This window comes from Leptopilina boulardi, unplaced genomic scaffold (genome assembly GCF_019393585.1).
Source record: "Leptopilina boulardi isolate dan_hultmark-lab unplaced genomic scaffold, ZJU_Lbou_2.1 LbouV2_362, whole genome shotgun sequence".
Lineage (NCBI taxonomy): Eukaryota > Metazoa > Arthropoda > Insecta > Hymenoptera > Figitidae > Leptopilina > Leptopilina boulardi.
Window position 1 is genome coordinate 2,849,858 of NW_026137932.1, and position 22,295 is coordinate 2,872,152.

A 22,295-nucleotide genomic window follows, 5' to 3' on the forward strand; every position below is an offset into this window, starting at 1 on the left:
GCAGCCAATAGAAACAAATTGTTTTGATGTCTCCTCGTTCGTGATTGGTCGTTGTTAATTTATCCTAACCTTAACTCTCGTTTCATGTAAACTCGCAATCGGTCAAGCATTTACGCTTTCCCTCCTGTAGCGCGATTCGCATCATCTCACATTTAGATTCTTTAAAAAAAACATTTTCAAAAATCCATAATATCTTGAAATTCATTTGGAATTATAAAGAAGTTTGTGTTAATTTGTTGATAAATTCACGTGATTCGCGCCGGTCGCCGTGAAATTAGCACTTCCGCCGGAACAACATTGTCGCGAATGATCACGTGATCGGTGATCGAGTTCGTCGTTTGTGGCCACGAGGTTTTTGTGGTGAAAATTGTGTGAATTGGGTGAAAAAAAGCCCTCTATTTTTGTAGTCATACAAAAATGCCTTCCAGCAATCCCCTGCCACCTAAAGAGAATGCACTGTTTAAGCGAATTTTGGTGAGTAACAAACCCCGTGAATAATACTCCGTTGTTTTGGACCCCACTCCCCCGGCTACAATAGCAAAGTCGACAAAATGATAAAAAAGCCCATACACGGAAAAAAAAAAATGTTGAAAAAATTCATTGGCAATTCTATGCTTATATTGATTATGATTATAATATAATTTCGTCTCAATTGACACGGGAATTTGTATCCTAACCACAATCGACATTTTTACTATAAAAAAGTTTATAGTTTGCTCCACTTTTGGCATGCCTTACTTCTCTTGATTTCAAAGTCTCATTTTTTTTTTGTGAACGTTTTATCTTGTCGACAATTTGTCGAAAAGTTATCATTCTAATTCTATCGTTTTTTTTTTTTGTTACTATTTTACCTTTTTTTTTGGAGCACTGGTGTAACGAGGACGATTTTTTTTCATTTTCCCCTCCCCTAGAGTAAAACCCAACCTATTTGACAAATTGGGCACGGATTTGTTAATTGTTATCGTATAATTAGTAAATGTGTAACAAACTTTATTGCCAATTTAATAAGATGGAATAACTTAATTGTTAACATTTATCAAATTGTCACAATCTTGTAATATTTATTTTGATTCTTGAAAGCTATATTTTACGAAATATAAAAATTATCTAGGCTAATTGTTAATAACGAAATTATTTTAAGTAATATAAATAATAATTATTGACAAAATGAAATACTTTTTGAATTTTTTTATAAATGTTATGAAAAATATTATTAGTTCTAGTGAATATTTATATAGTAATTTTCTTTTTTATTTTCTAGAAATTTCCATGTATTTATCGAAATATATATTTTTTTATCTTATATAATTATTTATTTTGTTATTTTATTCTTAAACTGATTCATAAACGAATTTTAAATATAAATATATTTATTATTTAATTTATTAGAGTAGAATTTTTATTACATTAATTTGTTTTATTTTTAAATGTGTTGTTCAATGAATAATTTTTAGTTAACAATGCAATGATATTTTAAAATTTCATTTAGTATTCTAAATTACAATTATTCTTCTATTTTATTGTTTTTAAAGTCAATATTTTTAATGTTCAATTATTTCTGAAAATTAAGTAAATTTAAAAAGAAATATTTTTTTAAACATTATAATCTTTAATTCATGTTAGTATTACATTTTTTTCAAATTAGTTTTTAAATATTTATTGAAAACAAAGAGTGCATGTTCTATATTTGAAAATAAAAATAGAGATATGAAATTAAATTGTTTATTAAGATGATAGTTAATGTGTGAAACAATATTATTATTGTATTGTTTTTTTTTGTAATTTTCACAGAGATGCTACGAACACAAACAATACAAAAATGGATTGAAGTTCGCGAAACAAATTCTGTCGAATCCAAAATTCAGCGAACATGGGGAAACGTTGGCGATGAAGGGCCTCACGTTAAATTGTCTTGGCCGCAAGGAGGAAGCTTACGATCATGTTCGACGTGGACTCAGAAATGATTTACAATCGCATGTATGCTGGCACGTTTACGGATTGCTTCAGCGATCGGATAAAAAATATGACGAAGCCATCAAGTGTTATCGGAACGCTCTCAAATGGGACAAAGATAACATTCAAATCCTTCGAGATTTGTCCCTTCTTCAAATTCAGATGCGCGATCTCGACGGCTACAAGGTGTTTATACTCGTCATTTTACATTTTAGTTGAACTTCCTTGATTTATTGCACTTTTTTTCTAAATTTCTGTCTCTCTTATTATTATTCTTTTTAATTTGAATTTAAATATTTCGCATTTGCTTTATATTATATTTAAAAAAAATAATCGTAATTGTTAAATAAAGTAATATTTTTTGAATTTTCAGGACACCAGGTATCAACTATTTATGCTCAGACCGACCCAGCGGGCCTCTTGGATTGGCTTTGCAATTTCCTATCATCTACTACGAGACTATGAAATGGCTTTGAAGATTCTTGACACGTTTCGAAATTCTCCTATGGTAATTAATTTTAATTATATACTCCTTTAGATTTAAATTTTTATTCACACAATTTACTTTTATTTTCTAACAATATTTTATACCAAAAAAAATTCTTTTAAACAAAATTATTAATTGAAAAATTTATTCAATGAACAATGAAATTCAATTTTAAAAATTTGATTGTTTTAAAAAATACAATTCTTTGAAATTCAATTATTATAGAATATAATTTTTTTTTGCCTCAATTACATATTAATTATTTTGTAAATTGTTTTATAATTTCTTATTTTCTTGAAATAATTTTTTTTTATGAAAAAAATGTTACAGATTTGCTATGATTATGAGCACAGCGAATTATTACTTTATCAGAATATGTTAATTCAAGAATCGGGTGACAGTGAATCGGCATTGAAACATTTGGACAAGAACATTGAACTTATTTGTGATAAAGTGACGGTAAAAGAAACCTATGGTACGTATCAATTTTTTGTCATTCTCTTTTTCTCACAATTGATTAAAAATGAAATTAATTTTTATTGTCCATCTTTTTTTTTACAGGCAAACTGCGACTAGAACTAGGATTATATGCCGAAGCGGCGCAAGTTTATAAGGAATTATTGAACATTAATCCTGAAAATACAACTTATTACGATAGGTTAGCAGAAGCCCAAAGACACACTTGTCCCGAAGAGACACTCCAAATGCTTAAACTTTATGAAGATATGTTTCCGCGTGCATTGGCGCCTCGACGTCTTCAATTGAATTACGCTGTTGGTGAACAATTTGAAATTCTCGTCGATAAATATTTGCGTCAAGGTTTGTGCCAATTTAAAAATAAGTTAATTCAGAATTGTTAATTTTAGGTAATTATTTTAATGGAAAATTTATTGATTGTTGATGAAAAAATTGAAATTTAAAAAAATTTATTTTATGTTGAAAATTAAATTTTAGTTTAAATTGTTTTTTTTTGTTTTTGAAAATACAGGTCTTCACAAAGGTGTGAACCCACTTTTTGTGAGTCTTCGTTCTTTGTATACGAATAAAGATAAAGTGGAAACAATTGAATCATTACTTCTTCAATATAAGGAAGCTCTCAAATCTCATGGACATTTTAGTGATTTGGAGAAGGAAAATATGAAAGAGCCGGCCTCAGCGCTTTTGTGGGCGTATTATTATTTGGCACAGCACTATGATTATTTAGGACAGACGAAAAAAGCTCTTGAAGAAATTAACGCTGCCATCGACCATACACCGACACTCATTGAACTTTTCGTCACAAAAGGACGAATTTACAAGGTAACTTAATCGTTCTCGAGTAATTATCAACAATTTAAAAAAGGCTGTTTTTATTTTTTTACAAAAAAATGACTATGTACATTGAAAATTATTGTGTAACATATTTTTAGAAAAATTGAATTACTATTTATTGCTAAAAGTAGAAAAAAAATCTAAAACAAAAAAAATTAAATTAAAAATTTTATATGCAAAGCCATGAAATATTGATAGAATTTATAATAAAAATTGTATTTTTCAACAGCATGCAGGTGACGTTCAAGAAGCATACAAGTGGCTGGATGAGGCACAAAGTCTTGACACTGCGGATCGTTACATAAATTCAAAATGTGCCAAATATATGTTGCGTGCAAATGTTGTGAAAGAAGCCGAGGAGACTTGTGGCAAATTCACGAGAGAAGGTGTCCTTGCAATGGAAAATCTCAATGAAATGCAATGCATGTGGATTCAAACTGAAGCCGCCTACGCGTACAAACGCTTAGAAAAATATGGAGAAGCGCTCAAAAAGTGCCATGAAGTCGATAGGGTAATTTTTTTTTATTTTATAATTTTACATTTTATCTAATTGCATCTATTTATAAATAAACAATTTAAAAGTTTACCCTAAGAAAATAATTGAATTTTTATAAATGAAGAAAATAAAAATGAATTAATGTCAATGTTTTCGAAATTTATTGTTATAGCATTTCTCGGAAATAATAGAGGATCAATTCGACTTTCACACGTACTGCATGCGAAAAATGACATTGCGTTCCTATGTCGGTCTATTGAGGTTAGAAGATGTTCTTCGCTCACATCCGTTTTACTTCAAAGCAGCAAAATGTGCAATGGAAGTCTATCTTCGACTTCACGATTATCCCCTTCCAGATCCAGCACAAGCTCAAGAAATCGACACTGGTGAGTCATTTAATATTTCAATAACATATTTTCAATAATTTTTTTAAAAATTATTTTCAATATTTAATTTATTTTTATTTCTTAATACATTTTCATAAAAATTAAAAAGTTAACACATGTCAGTGAATGTTTCGCTCTTATATAATATAATGAAGTTTAGCCGCATCTACAATACTATTATATATATATATATATAATTTTAACGGTGACGATTTTTAATAATCAAGATTATAAAAGTCGCGCAAGCATAATTAATGTCTCCAGACTTTAAATAATATTTCGGCGCGAAACCCAAAAAAAGTTTTCCAAAAGAAACTCGTTTACATTTTTTCCTCCCACGTAAAGCATATTTCAATTTTGCAATGTAAATTTTGACTTTGAAGATGGAAATTTTGATTTGATTAAAAATTTCAAATTAAAAAATTAATTATTTGATTTTGATTTACATTTAGAAAAAAATTTCGATTTTACAGAAAAAAAATTCCAGTTATTTTTTTTATCCATTCCTGATTTTCGTCTCAATTCTTTGTTTTTTTTTTTTTAATACTGTTTTCTTAATTATCTAAGACTAAGGCTCCATGCTGATAAAATATCAGGAGTTTTATTTTTTGTAAACTTATGACAGTACAAGTTTGACGGAAGACATTTTTTTTTTTTTTTCATTTTTCATGTCCGGCGAAATAGAGGAAATCATGAAATTTAACAATCGTTGATGTTATTCGATTGATTTTTGTATTTAATTATTTTCTTTTTTTCGAACCGCCGTTTCGTATACGTATATGTACATCTTCGATGATTAATCACAGACGGGAGAGTCAATCACAATTGTGCGTTACGTCATTATTACCGCTGACGATAATGCATCATTTGTGTGTCCATTTGAGAAAAAAAAAGTTATGTCGCATAAATTAAGGCGTTAATCACGCAATCGTACACTAGTTGTGTGTAAAAAAAAACATACAGTTAACTTAAACGGCTGTATTTACAAGCAATAAATATTCTACTCGTACTTACTAAGTGAGTAAATATACTCGAAGCGTAAGGCCGCTTCTTCTTTTTCGGGACAAACCTGAAAAATATATTCCTTCTTTTTTTCTCTTTTTTTTGTTGTTTTTGTTGATAAATTTAGCAACGTTAAAAGAAATATTGAATTTCTGAACATTAAATTAGCAGGTTAATTTGAAAGAAAGAAAAAATTAGAGTTACAAAATATTTAATTAAATTATAGAAAATATTTGCGTTTTTTAACGTTGCTTTTGTTTTTCTTTTTTTTCAACAATTCTCTTTTTCAATATTTTTTAATTTTTTTGTTTTCCGTTTTTCTTCAGTTCCTCTTATAGAAGCGACCTACGTTTTTGTAATTCTGTTTACAATTATGGCAATTTGATTTTAATATTGTCAACCCTCAGTAGTGACAAGTTTCGTATATAATAAGGAATTGGAAAAAATTTACAATTTAATGAAAGGTTTTAATCTAATAATTAGAAGAATAATAATTCTAATTTATTTGTCAATCGAATTTCGATAAATTTGAAATCTGATTAATTTGGAAATCGAATTCTAAATTTTGTTCTTCAATTCATTTGGAAATGAAAATTTAGTCAAAACCCATATTACATCGGGTTAACGCCTATTATTTTCGGTTTAAGGAAAGAAATCGTTCTGGCAATTTCGATTTTACTCTTTTAAAACAAATACAATGTTCTTAATTTATCTTTTGCTTAGATTAGAAAAAATTGAAATCGCTAAATGAAAAAATAGTACAATTAAACATTTTCTCAACGAATTAGAGTTAAATTTTAATTTTTGTCAATTGACTTCGACTCCGAATAAGAATTACGCTAATTGCAACAAATTTCTTATTCTTATCCAACAGAATTTCATGCTTCACTGTATTTAGTTTGACTAGAGCAAAAGAAATTCCCTTTTCATGAAATTTTTTTCCGTGTAAACTTTTCTAAACGTTAGTACCGGGACCGCGTCTTCGTCGCAGGAACCTCGACGTTCTTGGTTTCGCAAAAACACTCTCCCTGTCCTCCTGTCTGGCTGGATTGGCCTGTGGTGGAAAAAAGTAGACTTGACCTCCTGGCAAACTATACTCAACGTAAGAATTTGCTTTGACAGGCTCGGAATTCTGAACAGGTGTAATAAACTCAGCATCGGGATTTATTGGGGGACGTGGATTTCGATAATTCACCGCAATGTCGCCCTGCAGAGAAACGGGTCGCGGATATTTATTCCAATTTGTAATGGGTACAAATCCACCTTCGTTGCGGACTCTTTGTAATCTTTGGTCACCATAGTTTCTAATTGGAGTGAAACTTGGTTGAGCCCTTATTCCCTGCGGTCTGTATCCTCTGACTTGATTCTCAACCGGGATAAAGTCTTGAAATTCCCGCGGAACGGATTGTGAAATAAATTCACTGTCCGGATTGATGGGAGGTAGGGGATTTCGGTAATTCACCAGAATATCATTTTTTAGGGACACGGGTTTTTCTATTGGTTCACTGTCGGGATTTATTGGCAACTGATGCTTGTAATTAACGAGAGTGTCGCCTTTAAGTGAAAATGGTCCTTGCGATTGGTCACCGTAGTGGACTTTTACTTTAGTTTTCAGCTGACGGAAGTCGTAGTGATTTGGAACGAAGGTGCTGTATTTTGGCTTTTCGGTAACAGTGCTCGACTTTCCGTAAATGGGTGTTGTGCTCTGTCCTCGGCTGGTTAGTTTTTTTCCAAATGCGGTGAAATATTCTTTCGTCACATCGTCCAAGAGTTGCTCATCCTGTTTGGTGAAATAAGACTGATGGGGATCCATTGTTGAATCACTGAAAGGAGAAACGGTCGTCTGGTAAAGGGATTGCGTTTTGTAGGGAATTCTGTGCGATGGAATTCTCTCGAGAGGAATCCTATCCAATGGATTGCGATCTGCCGGATTGCGGTCTGTTGGAATTGTATTTGGAGGATTAAATCCTTGGAAGTTTAAGGAACTTGTGTCCAGAGGAATCCTTTCCACTGGAGCTCTATCCGATGGAATTCTTTCGGTACGGATCTGTTGTTCAGGTAGGGAACCATCGTAATCGTATTGATCGCTTACGGATTGAATGTCTTGGAACTCGTTATAGGAGGCCAAATCCTGTTTCTGTTTATCACGTTTCGAGTAACCGGCGGCCTCGAAACTGTACTGATAAATCGGCTTTGGCTTACGTTCGGATTTACTTAACTCCTCGCGATAATAATTCTTGGGTTTCGGTGTCGTGTAGTAAGAATTCATATCCAAAGCAGTCTTTGGTTTCGGTGTCGTGTAGTATGAATTCATATCAAGAGAACTTTTGGGTTTCATAGTTGTGTAGTATGTGTTTAGGTCGAGGGACCTTCCGGGAACACTTTCGAAGAAAATCGGTCCAGAATTAGGAGATAGATTTTCTTTTTCGTTTGGCTGGTCTGCTTCTGTGTATTGAAAAACCTGAGGGTCTTTGAGGATAGAATCAATTAGTTTGACACTAATATCCGTTGTAGTTTGTCGTGCGGGTAACATTTCTACTTTGTAATAATTTTTGCGTTCCTGCTCCGGAGTTTCGCTTTTCAAGAAGGGAAGGACAGTTGTCGTTCGATACATTGGTGGTTTCATTGTTGAAGGTTCTTCCGTTGCTTCTTCGTAGAAGTAATAAGACGCCTTGCTAGGAACTCTGCCAGTGTGTTTAGTGGTAATGATGGATTTTATCGAAGCGGGAGTTGCCTCGACTGGCTGATCCACAGAAGAGGGAATCGTTGTTGCGTAGTAGGTTAGAGGAACACTTTTACTGATTACCGATGCCCATGGATTTTTCTCCGTTCTTTCTATTGTGTTCTCAAATGTGGATTTTGGATTATCGAAAGATTTTGTATTTTCGAATGAGGGTTTCGATTTCTCGATTTGAGAACTAGTTTCAATCATTGGAGTCGTAACTTCCAGGAAGAAAGGTTTAGTTGTTACACTCTTGAGTTTTATTTTGCCGGTAGGTTTACTGGTGACTGGCAAAGTACCAATTTTTATAGGTGATTGAGAAGTTGGAGTGGTTGTAGTCTTGTAGAGTTTGGTGCCTGTTTTTCTTGACGTAAAATAAGAAGTTCGAGACTTTGATGCCGGGGTAGTAAGTCGACTCGGTTTGCTCTTCTTCTTCTCGTCCAATGAGGAGAAAAAATCTGGCGGTGGAGGTAGTATGATGCCGGGAACAAGAGGACCTGGTGGAATTGCAGTTGTGTTGTCTTGCGGGAACACGAAACTGTAAGGTGGTGGATAGAAAATCGACTGATCGTCTTCATCATAGTCTGACATGTTTGAGGGAGGCGGGACAAAAACCGCTCCTGGAGGAAGTGCAGGAAAGAACGGACCAAGAACATCAAATGGCGGTTCTGATTTGCCTTTCTTCTCGGAAGTCGTTCCTCCCGAATCATTAACAGATTTGATGATATCTGGAGATGCGAGGGAATCACCCATGGGAACTGAGAAGAAAGGACCTTCTCCGGGTAGATAGCCTTTGGATCCACCTAGGTATTCGTAGTCCATCGTACCATTGTCTCGGGATCCATTTCCGTTGTTGCCGATGATCTGAATCGATCCGCCGTCTGAGAGTTGAATCGGGAATGGTGGCGGAACCTTGGGATCTTTTGGAATCTTAACCTGTCTTCTGGGTGCCTCATAGTCGTCAATTGGTGGCCATGGTGTCTCCGAATTTCTAGACGCCGGGTCATCTTTGGGAAAGTTCCCGCCACGCAGAACGAGAATATGATTTTCCGCCATCCAAATCTCGTCTTTATCAAGACCTCCGAGATTCTTGATGGTGTCTTTGGGAACCTCCGAATTGGGAAGGTAGCTAATAATTCCGGGCCGTTTTGGCTCGTGAGGATAGAGCTCACTTTGGATCAATCCATATTTGCCCTCTTTTACTTGTTGCGATAATGTCTTCTTCTCGTCATCATCGTCAGCTGTTGATTTTCTTTCTTTGCCATTTCCTGCGGAGGACATGAGTATACCGTCGTCCCATAATGTGTCGTCTTTGTCACGCTTGGCTGTTATCTGATCATCCACTGGCACTTGAGAGAATCTTCTTCCTGTAACTGTTGCTGCTCTCCGATCAGTAGAAATGGAAACTTTCTGTTGCTTAGTGGAATTGGTCCATTGACTAGATTCTGCCGCAGTGGCAATGTGCCTTCCACGTCGATCCAACGACATCGACGACGTTAATGTTGTGATTACCACAAGACTCATTATGAATTTCTGAAGAATCCGCTGGTCCATCTAAAACAATTAATGAATTTATTTTTAACTGATAATTCTTTCAGATTAATTTAGGTGTAATTTGTTATAATTTTTAAATTTTTTCAACATCAAAAAATAATTCTTTTATTAAACCGAATTAGTGGTTTTATTAAAATTGAAATTGTTAAATGAGATTTTTAAAAATAAATATTATCAAACAAGTTTAAAAGTGTGTTCCTAATGTATACCAAGTCAAAGATTATCAGTTTACGTAAAATCGTGTAATGTTTTGAAATCTAATTTATGTTAAAAACCCCATGACAACGCGGAATGTTGTAATTTATAATTCCTAGTGATTTTGTATAAACAGTGAGGACTTGATTTTGCTCTCATATAGAAAGTTACGTTACAATGCATTCAAAACACTCGAATTACTTCCTTACTAATCTCGCGAGAGCGATATATGTGGTTCTTGCAAATAGAAAAAAAGCTTACCGAAAAAAAAAATTTACAAGTTACATGACAACCACATATGATAATATAAATTGAGAGCATTTACAACAGTTATCGAGGAATTGCGACCATTTCACACTATGTGAAATTAACTTTTAGAAATCACTTTAAGAAAAGAAACTCTCGTAATTTCTGAAATATTATCGCTACAGCAGTTATAAAAATGTTGTTATTTTTCTTGTCTTCCGCTGCGTTCATCATTAACTTGCGACAATTGGTTTAATTTTGTGTTCGCGATTCCTAGATTTAGTGAAAATTTATAATAACACGTCTCGCAAGTGCAATGATTGCACTCCATAAACAAATAAAATTGACTTCCTCAAACAAGAAGCACGGACTTGGTTCTTTTTGAGAGATGAATTACGTAATGGACGTCAAATTAATTTTCACGTGCCTATATCAGAAACGGGATCGCGCGCGTCCACAAAGGGAAACTTTGCCAACTTTCATTTACCACCGCGGGCGTTTACACGAAATGTATACCATATACAAATAAATTAGATTTAAATTTTTTTTTATATTTTGAGAAGAAAAAATTACATTTTTTATCCTCGCAGGAAGATTGAAAAAAGATCTGAAATGGATAGTTACAGTTTCTTTTTTCTTTGGTGTTTCGTAGAAAGTTTTGATCTCGACTTAGTTTTTTTTTTTTTTTGTCGTTCGAGAGGCAGACAATACTTGTCGGATAAGTTCCTTAAGGGGATTTTTGAAACTGACGCGGAAGCAATTGACGACATAGCCGGAAGTAGTCATTTGTCTTTAATTTCGACTGGAAAAAAGTTATAATTCAGTTTGATTATAATTGCATTGTACGAGCATTCCTTTTGTTTGGAAAATTGAAGGAATTAACGAATTTAACGGGCGCGCAAAGACTATCATGAGAGGGTGCCACGCCTTTCGCGGACCCGCGCCACGCGGTGAACGGTCGACAAACATTCACGGGTCACTTGTATGTATAGTCGAGCAAAACTTGTAATGACTCGCAATACTCAAGGAATATAAATTCACCGGCATTTCGCGAGCACGATTTTCTACGCTCATGATATGCATTTTCCTCTCTCCCCCCTTCTTCTTCTTCTTTTGCTTTTGAACGAGAATGCAATTCCACTAGACGATTATATATATGCGATAGTCGGCCACGCGGAAGTAACGCCGGTGCCCCGTCGCTAACTTGAGATAGGATTTCCGACAGAACCTGCATCTCCCGCAAGTACCGCGTCGGACTTTACTCTCTTTCTCCATCTCTATATCACATACAGATTGCATCCATTTATCACGATGATAAATCGATCAGGCCAATATTGTAGATCTGCGGAAAACTAGATATCAGGTAATTTAATTCTCTTGTATTCCCTATTTTTGGGTTTAAATTTCCTGCTTTGATTTTATCTTAATAAAAATAAAAGAAAAAAGAGAGGAATTCTTAAGTTGGTTTCAACAATTGTTAACTTTTGACAAATAAAATGAATTTTTCATTTCAAAATTTGTTTTTCAATTAAAATATTATAAAGTAAAATACAGTATTGGAGTTAGAAATTTGAGATTATGTATTATGATTCCAAAAATTAAAATGGAATTTTAAAAATTTATTGAGTTTAAGTAAAGAAAATAGATTTAAAAAAGTAAGTGTAAAAGAAAAAAATGGCTTTTAAAGTTGAATATTACAGCGATTATCATTAGAGAGGTATATAGCAATCTTTGATTATAAGTAAACACAGCAGTTCATTTTCGAAGACTAAAACAATTATTATCAGTTTATTTTATGGTGATTGCTTCAGTTATTCTTTTAACTCGAAGGATATAAATGATAATTTTTTTTCTCTTAAATATTTTACAATCTATTAAAATGCTGAGAGAATAAAGATCTGGAGTGAAGTAATTTTGTCATTTTTTTTTTTTTGGTCGCGAGTATAAGTATGCAGAGTTTACAATTATCTTGAAAGCAAAGAAATTAAAAATAATAATAATAATGGTAATAATAGTAATATTATTATTAAAAATAAAGTAATATAATAATTTTCATCATAAGTACAACTTTAAAAAAAAAACTATTATTACTGTTATTACTTGAACTGGAGATAGAAACAATTATTTTTTTTTATTTTACTCACTTAAATTTTAATCGGAGGGAAGAAAAATGGTAAATTATTTTTTTCCAAATTAAATTACGAAAGTTTAGATAGAATTTGAAATTACTGAAATATAGGAAGTATATACACTTTGACGAATTGACTTTTCGGATTTTAATGATTCGACAACTTTTTGTCAATTCAATTATTTAACGTTTTTAATTAGTAATTTTCTAAAAATGACAAATTGAATATAAAAAAATATTGTAAGAAAAGTTTGTGCGTATATATAATAATTGAATATTAAAACACTAAATTTTTTATGAATCCTAGTAAAATTTTGTGTCAGTTTTAGTTGGAAAAATTTATCTTGAATGGTTTCGAATAGAATGAAACGCGTGGTATGTGAGAACCCCCGCGTGGCAAACATATAGAGAAGATGTACTATATATACCATTCGAGTGGTTTTAAAGGGTACTTATAAAGACTCGTGCAATTTCGAATGGGGCCATAAACCGTTTAATGAGTTTCACTGTACGGGCCGGGTAATTTTGTATTCTTCGGGGAGTCGGAAGGGCAAATTGGAATCGTGTTGTAAATGTGTATGTGTAATGAGTTGACGTGACCCGTTATGCGGTGTAACGTAATAAACGCGCGTGAACTTAAATGCTCTCGGGGACTCGGTCGCGATTCACAACGATAAGCCGTTATGTGTGCCAGAGAGCCAATTGGCTTTCCTCCTTCCCTTATACTATATGCCTTTTAAAACAAAAGTGTGGCGACGAGTTGCGTTACACGTGGTTTTCTTACAGTGAATTAAAATACCCCGAGAGCTATATGGGAAAAGAAACCGACCCGTGAGAAAAATGTCTATTTAGGACGCGGATCGTTTCCTTCTAAATGGCATTATTGCACGCAGTCGTTCGCATTATCGTAAACCAAGCACTATAAACGCCAATTATCTCGCTTCGTTTGCATCCAAGGCCACCGCGTGAGTTCTCAACGTGTATATTATACACATATAATTTTGGGGTTTGAAAATTATTTACTCTGCAATTTCGATCATTTACAACATAATATTTGATATCATTGTTAGTTACTCAAAAAATTTTACGACGTAATTTTTTTTCTATCATTTGATAGAATTTCCTTCTGAAATGCATTTCTATATTTGACAGAATTTTTAGGAAACCAAATTTTTATTTAAAAGAATTTTCCTTTTCTCTTTTTCAAACTTTTTTTGTAAACAATTCAAATTTAACCGAATTTTAATTTTAGCAGTCTCACCTTCAACAGAATTTTAAGTGAGTTGAATTTTGATAAAATTTGAACAAATGAAGATTCTATAATTCTGGAATTTGGAAATTTAACTCACTTAAAATTTTGTTGAATATGAGAATTCGCTGCTAAATTAAAAATTCTGATAAATTAGAATTCTTTTATAAATAAAATGTTTAATAAAGAGCAATTCTGTGAGAAGAAAATTTTGTTAAATGAAGATTTACTCTCTAAATTCGAATTAGTAAAAATGTTTACTAATTAAAATTAGTGACTCACTTTTTGCTTTAGAATTATATAGTTAAATTTTACTAATTTAGAAGCAAAAAGTGAGTCACTAATTCAAATTAGTAAACATTTTTACTAATTCAGATTTAGAGAGTAGTGACCTGAAAATTCGGTAGCAATCATCAGATTTTAAAAATCCAAAATGTCGGATTTAATATGGTGGACTGATTTCCAAAAATTGATCGAATCCATTTCGAAAACATTATCCTGGGGGTTTTTGGGGTCGCTGATTACGAATTTGACGTTAGATTTTGAAAATGAAAAATTGTGAATTTAATTCACGCATCATTTCGACAAGATCAATGACTTCCTGCTTTCCAGAAGAAGGAATATGGGCGCGCACCTACGTGCTCGGAAATACCTCCTCCACTTCTTCGTTGTGCACAGCCTTTTCCAAACGAGCGTCCTTGAATGTCTCGTTTGCAATGAGAAAGGTAATGAAAACGGACCGGTCACGTGTATTATGTCGATTCGAATAGTCCAACTTTGCTTTTGCTGCTGACTGCAGTTCGCACGAGTTCACGAGAGTCTTGGAAATCTCGGGCGACTTTCAAACAAGCCTCACTTATACATATATATACACACATTCGAATATATCCTATACCGTGAGACCGAAAATAATGTGCCTTAAATTTTAACTAAATACACTCGAAAACATCATTTTCTTTTTGCTTTACATATTGTCGAGAAATAAACACTCTTTAAATTTATGTATATATACGTATGCCAAATGTATACTTTCTACCTCTTTATCGCGTTACATAAACCGTTCAAACATAAATTAAGATCTGAATGGACAAAAAAACTATAAATTCACTCTCTCGCTTTGACAATGAACAAAAAAAAAAAAAAATAAAAATATCTCCCTTGTCAATGTCTCGCAGGTAATGGACTTTTAAAAGATGGGAAGTCGTCTTTTCAAAAATGAACAGTCTGCGGTTCTTGAAACTTTACGAGACAAAATGCATTTTAAGAACTGAAAATAGCAAAAAATAAGAATGATAATTTACTGCAAAAAAAAAAAATAGTGCTTTGTCACAATTGTTGTTAAATTGCTATTGACAAATTGGCAATTAAAATTGTCATTATAATAAATTATAATTTTTTTATAATTATTGCAAAATTGCTACAAATCAATTAATATTATTAGATAAATAATTTTTAATAAATTATTAATTTTAATTATTGCGATGAACATTGTAAAATCAATTTTGTGTGATAATTATAAATTAATGTTTTAGGGCAATCATCAAAACACTATTTGTATTTATTAAAAATTAATTCACTTTTTTTTTGCAGTCTCGGGTAACTTTCGAAAGCAGAAAAGAAAATTTTCATACATGTTGGTTTTCTAGTGATAGCTTCATTCTTAATTACACGATCAGCAAATTAGTCTTGCTGTTGCAAAACGTGGATAATAAGCCAGTTTACTTTATAATTTATTCTGCGTACATATATAGAGAGTAGCAGTTAATAATAATCATTATCTACTTTGTTGAATTACTCCTTTTTTTTAAATTTCTAGTTCATCATTTTTTTTTTCAAATTATTTTCATTAATCAAACACAAGTTCAATATTAAATGATTTTATTTACACTGACAATGACCGTGTATATTGAATAGCGAAATATAAGAAAAATCATCAAAACTATAAATAAATTAATTAACATGTAATATTAATTTTTTTTAAATAATAATAATGATTACCGTAAAAAAATTTTAAAAATATTTTTAACCGCTTGATAAATATGATAAATTCGTTCAACTATTTTCCATAACTTTTCTTTCTCATGTTTCCGAGAGCAAAGATTTTATTTCTTTTTATTGAATTTCTCCCGAACTATAATTATGATATAAAATTAGAAATTTAATACTAGTTTAATATTTAATAACTTGTTATTAAATTAATTTTCAATTCAAAAAAAAATCGAAATTTCATATTTTAAATTGCAATTTACCAACTTTTTTTTAAATTATAAAAATACTGCTACTATTACTTTTTTTTTATTCAATAATTCTATAAATTAAATTGAATATGTCAATTATTCACTTTAAAATATAATTTAATATAATAAGAAAATCTTAAATTTATTTTGATGAAAATTAAATTTTTTTTTTACAATAAAAGAATATTGCAGAGGTAATATATAACCTAAAATTTAATAAATTTCAAACTGTCAGAAAGTTAATGTATTACTTATATATATTTTTTCGGTTTTCTTTAAAGTTAATAAAATAAAAAAAAATATCTTGAATAAGTGAAAAAGAAATATAAAATAAAAATTCAAAAACAAGTCGAGTCAGTAAAACTTTAATGGTAAAAAATTGTAAAGAAAAAACGAGAAGCAACTTTTATCGAGAAAAGGTTAATGGGGGAAAAACTGATCAAGCGAAAGGGGAAAAAAGTTATACGCGGAAAAATTATAGTATTATAAAGAAAAGTTGCAGGCAGGTGTTATAGTATTCAAAAATCGTAACGGTATCAACACTCCCAGTCGCATTTTTAAAAGTTTCAGATCGATCTTGAGGGATTTGAACAAAAAAAAATAATATATATATATATATATATATATATATATATATATCGCAAACCGGTTCTCGAATTGTGATGCAATCGCGTATGAACAACGAGCCACGCCATTGCACATGCAACAAACAGAAATAAATTGTGTCTTGTATTGTAGATACCAGAAAATTTAGTTTTCTTCCAGGAAACCATTTTCAACTAAATAATAATTATTTCTTTTTTCCCTTCTATTTTTTGTTTTATATATATATATATATATATATATATATATATATATTTGTTTTATTTATAATATAACATTCAATAATATTTTTATTACCTTTTTTTACTTACTTTTTATACAAAAAAAATTATCTCAACAATTACAAAACAAAAAAAATTTATACATAAATGCGCAAATGAACCTCAGGTTATAAAATATAGAACATTTTTAGTGATTTGATTATTTTGATTTTCAGTATTATTGATACAAAAAACACAATTTTTCTATGTTTTTTTTGTAAATTTAAGAATATACTTTATAGTTGTTAGTAATTTTTAACATGTAGAATTGAATGACGGAATTAATTTTTTATCCTATGACGAGAATTTTATGTCTTATATATTCGTAAAAACTTATTATAATACTGATAATACTAGGAATAAATTTTTTTTTTTAAATTATTGTAAAAATTCAGAGTAGGATTTTTATAAACTTTTGAAAAAAAAGACACAGATTTCAAATGTTGTTCAAAAAACCTTAAAAAACTTGGATTTAATAATATTAGATATGATTTTGTATAAAGATTCTCTAATTTTCGGTGAAAATCACTTTCATTACTATTTTAAACAGTGAAATGTTATTGGCAATTAGTCAAAAATGTTTAAACAAATTTTTAACAATAACTTTTCACTGGTTAACCAGGAGAAATAATAAATGGAAATTTCAGTCATTTTTGATTAATTGTCAATGAAATACATCACAGATTAAAATCGTGAACTAAATGATTCATTGAAAATCTGTAATTTTCACTGCGACTATAATTTAGAGAGCATAAAATTTTTTTAAAAAAATGACAATCATTCCTAAATATTTAATTTTAATTTAAATAAATTTCAAAATTCATATAACACAGGCCTACAAAATTTTCGATTTTGTCAGACCCAGAATCCGGAATAGTCATTTCCCATGTAATTTTTCACGCTGAATCCAAAAATGACAGCGAAACTGCTCTATCACGTCCGGATTTCGAGATATTCTAACCTAAAAGCGTGAAAAGGCCGTTTTTGGCAACATTCAATCATCTATAAAATCTCAAAAAAAAATTTTTTAAGCGTTGGTTCAAATTTCTAAAGAAAGTACTACTATTTGCCTTTTAAAATTTTCTTGGCCCCTTTAAATCCGATTTTTTTTCACTCAGATACAACCATTTAAATTTTGCGTTACATGACCTGAAAACCCTAAAAAAAGGAAAACTAAGTACTTAAATTGAAACTTGTTACTCGGGGGATTTCGAGGTAGCTGATTATGATAACGATGCCAGATTTTCGAAAAAATGTCGGATCCAATACGGCTGCTATCAGAATCGTCATCAAAGATCTAAAATACTCCCAAGTTACGCGATTTTCAAGCGAATCAGTTGAATTTAAAAAAATATCCGCCATATTGAATCCGAAATTTTTAATTTCGAAAATCTGACATTAAAATTGCAATCAGCGACCCCAAAAACCCCCCTAGTAACGAGTTTTAGTTGAAGTTCTTTGCAATTTTATTTTTCCTTTTTTAAAAAGTTTTTAGATCGTGTAACGTAAAACTCAAATGGCTGTATCTCAGTAAAAAGAAATCGGATCGGAACGGGCCAAGAAAATTTTAAAAGGTGAATAGTAGTACTTTCTTTAAAAATTTGGACCTATGTTTAAAAAAATTTTTTGAAGATTTTATAGATGGTTGAATGTTGCCAAAAACGGTCTTTTTCACGCTTTCAGGTTAGAATATCTCAAAATCCTGACGTGGTAGACCAATTTCGCTGTCATTTTTGGATTAAGCGTGAAAAATTACATGAAAAAAGACTAGTCCGGATTCTGGGTCTGACAAAATCGAAAATTTTGTAGAATTTTTAATAAAAAAAATTGATAATTGAATTACAATTTTTTAAAACTCGCGAAATAAATGAACTCACCATTCAAAAGATCGATGAAAAAATTGTGATTAAAAATAAAAAAAAAATAGATAATTAATACTGATAATTTTTTACTAATTATGTAAAATTAAATACTAATTTTCATTTTCGATTCGCTATATGCGATGGAATCTAAAAGATATAAATATTTATTTTAGTGCTCTAAATTTGAAATGAAAACGATTACGCCATTAAAACTTGAGGATATCGTCAGATTGAAATAATAATATTACATTGTAATGATTGGCTCTAACCCAGTTAAGATAGTTAGATTCCAGGTCTTTTCGTAATACAGTCCCCTTGACCGCGCGACCTCAACGCGGCAGCAGCAGCAGCAGAAGCAGCGTCTCAAAACCTAAAATCGCAGATCTCTATCTCTATCGTGTACATAATTTTATTAGAAAGACTTTCGGCATTTTCACTAATACTGACATGTTACTTTTGTTCGTAATAGTTCTCATTGTGGACTTTGCGCTCGCGTCCTTGGAATCTGGACCATTTATATTTATTTTGTCCCTTCTTTCTCTCTCTCACACACGCCTTGCGACAAAATTCATTTTAATACTACTATTATTATATATTATTTAAATTTATAAATGTTAGTGAAAGGTACACGCCCAACATAGTCCTTGTTATACAAAGAACTATATGTATATGAATACAGAATCTCGGCACTTCTCATCGTTGTTTTTACTCGCTTTTACGATTGCCACGGTTATGCAATTTTATCCTTATTCAATTTCCATATATTTAACAAACTTTTTATTAAGCCGAATTTATGTATAATAACGGATTTTGCATCTACCAGTTTTAATATATTTAACCTAATTTTTAAAAACCATTTAAATATAACAGAATTTTAATTTTTTTAGCCGAGTTTCCATTTAATTTTTTTTTCATAAGTATGAATTCTTCATCATGCGAATTTTAATTACTAGAATTTCGGTCTAATGGAAATTTCTCTAAATAAAAATTCTGTTAAATTCAGTGAACTATAAAATTTGTAATACGTATTTTTAAATATGGAAAAAAAGTTTATATTCTTAAACTAAGAATATTGCATATTGTTATAAAGCAGTTGCTTAAAGTGCTCTACATTCAAAATTCAGTGAAAGTAGGTATAATATACATTAGTAATAAATAATAATTTTGTCCTTTGGTATTTTATTTTTAAGTCACTTTTTTTTGAATACGTGATATGAATTTTAATAAAATTTCACACGCGGCGGCGACGACACACTCGGTTTCCTTATATATATATATATATAAATCTTATAAAACATTGTTATACACTAGTTTTATTCTGGTGCTGACGACGTAAGATTCACTTATTCAGCTTTATCCAATTTGCCTTTACGCTTTCAGTTACTTTCCTTATTTCACGCCTCGTTCACTCGACAGCATTAATTTCTACGCGCTTCTCTTTTTTTTTCTTAACAAGTATTATAACGTGTAGCACACTTTAATTATAACACAGAATATTTTATACTTTCGTTTTCAAACTTTATACTCTCGAGAAAAATGCGAAAATTTACTATATATATGGTTAATTTTTGTTTAACTTAATTCTTAATTTCGACTAATTTCTTTGTGACTTAATCTTTATTATAGCCTTTTTTTTTTATTTAGTCTACTTATTTAACAATTCTTTTTTTTTATTATTAGGTTATATAAAGATTAGGCCAAATAAGAATTAGGTCAAGAAAAATTAGGCTAATTGAATATTGTCGCTAATAGAAATTTTTTGTCATTATAAAGTAGACACGAATCGCAGAAAATGTAAACCACGAGTAGATTTAATCAAAATCGGACGAAAGACAGCAATTATTTATTCATGGGGAAATCAACGAAATGAGAGAAAATCCTAGTTTTTCAGTTTCATCCTAATTGTTTTAATTGCTTGATCACCAATATAAGAGTATATTACAAAATCAATGTCCGCGCTCTTTTTATGGTGAAGAGCTCCGCGAATTATTTTTTTCTATACGCTTTTGCGGTAATTTTGCAAGGAATTCGTTTCTGCTCATTGATTATAAATGTTGCAATAAATAATAGTCGGATTCAAACAACAACAAAAAATAGGGATTTTAATTTAGTCCGAGAATGATTATATTGCTAAAGTTGTTGTTTTTTTCTTTTTAGAAAAATGCGCAAAATACGCGAGCAAAATCTCTATATAGCGGGAAGTGTACCTATATATATATACGGAAATAAGGTAACAGGGGAACCTGATCACTCTAAAGCAAAATTGTTATTCATAGCCCGAGGAGGAGAACAACGAGATTGGTCAAATGGCGCGACGCGACATTATAAACAGCTGTTTCTTGACAGCCAATGTATCAACTCAAGAATCTCACTCGATTAACTGGTCAAGCACAAAAGAAAACCGGTTACAGTTTGATCGACTTGAATAATGCCAAAAAAAAAAAAAGAAAAAAAACAGAGCTTCACGATCCTTACGTAACAATAACAAACCAAAAAGAATGTCCCATAGACTCGGAAGTGCTTTTTAATTTTCGCTTATCGCGAATTAGTTTCACTTATAATGATTTAGATAAATAATAATTATTTAGGTATCTAAATTAAAAAAACGATCGTTAATTTTGGATTTTGAAAATCTGATTTTAGATTTGTGTTCAGCGATCCTAAAAACCGCCGAGTAATGATTATCATGCGAATTTAACAATTTTTAAAAAAATTCTTCCGCCATAGATGATCCGACATTTTGAATTTTGAAAATCTAACCGAGGATTCATAATCAGCGACTCCTACAACTACCGAGTAATGGTTAAATTTTACGATTTATTTCTTAAAATTTGTTTAATAAAAATTTACAATTTAATTTTTAAAACAATAACTAATTATTATTATTATAAGTCAAAAATAACAATTTCTCGTCTCGCCCTCGCATAACTGTCAATTTCCTGATGATTAATATTCCCATCTCTGGCTACTGTAAAAATCTTGCGTAATTATATGTAATTTACATAAAATATATGTCCAATTAAAATTTGCACTTTCCAATGCGTAAAAATACGTATATCGTAAATTACTTTTTTAAAAGTAGAACAATTATCTCTGGCGAATTATGGGCATTTGGGAAAAATTCTATGAAAAAAAAAAATTAATTATAAATTTTGTCTTAAAAAAAAATTTAGGTTTCTATATACCTTTATTTCTGCAGAATATATTTAACAAAAAAAAAAAAACGAAACTATAAATATAGATTAATAATATATATGTGTAATTTGATTCAAAGTTTTTTTTTATACCTATGTAAAAGCATTTTGAAAGTTGCAAAAAAAAGGCTAGAAACAACTTAACCTATAATAGTTGAAAATGTTTTCATGTATGTATATTTAAATGCGTTAAATATTGCGCAACTGTTTTTCTTTTTTTTTTTAAATGTACCTTTCATTTAATGACGGAAAAGAAAAAGCCATTAGCGAGAACAATGACAATTGCATAAGAAATGTCTTGATTAATTGCAGATTTATTGTTGACACTAATAAATTCCGCGTGGATAGAGCATTGACTTTTGAGGTTATGTTTCATTCTATTTAAATCAGAACATGCACTGTCATTATAG

At 30.8% G+C, this 22,295-nt stretch overlaps 2 protein-coding genes across 2 annotated transcripts in view; one reads left to right on the forward strand and one right to left on the reverse strand.

Annotated features, from left to right (window-relative positions):
* The first annotated feature begins 110 nt into the window (after nt 1-110).
* The window catches only part of LOC127286563 (N-alpha-acetyltransferase 15, NatA auxiliary subunit), a 73,001-nt gene continuing 50,816 nt past the window's right edge, over nt 111-22,295 (forward strand). Inside the window, exons 1-8 of the mRNA XM_051313043.1 lie at nt 111-474; nt 1,792-2,139; nt 2,327-2,461; nt 2,771-2,915; nt 3,002-3,259; nt 3,429-3,739; nt 3,981-4,262; nt 4,420-4,633. Of these exons, the coding sequence (XP_051169000.1) occupies nt 418-474; nt 1,792-2,139; nt 2,327-2,461; nt 2,771-2,915; nt 3,002-3,259; nt 3,429-3,739; nt 3,981-4,262; nt 4,420-4,633 (1,750 nt within the window). The 5' untranslated portion in view covers nt 111-417. The remainder of the gene's footprint in view (nt 475-1,791; nt 2,140-2,326; nt 2,462-2,770; nt 2,916-3,001; nt 3,260-3,428; nt 3,740-3,980; nt 4,263-4,419; nt 4,634-22,295) is intronic.
* The window catches only part of LOC127286560 (uncharacterized), a 28,318-nt gene continuing 10,706 nt past the window's right edge, over nt 4,684-22,295 (reverse strand). Inside the window, exon 2 of the mRNA XM_051313040.1 lies at nt 4,684-9,911. Within this exon, the coding sequence (XP_051168997.1) occupies nt 6,591-9,911 (3,321 nt within the window). The 3' untranslated portion in view covers nt 4,684-6,590. The remainder of the gene's footprint in view (nt 9,912-22,295) is intronic.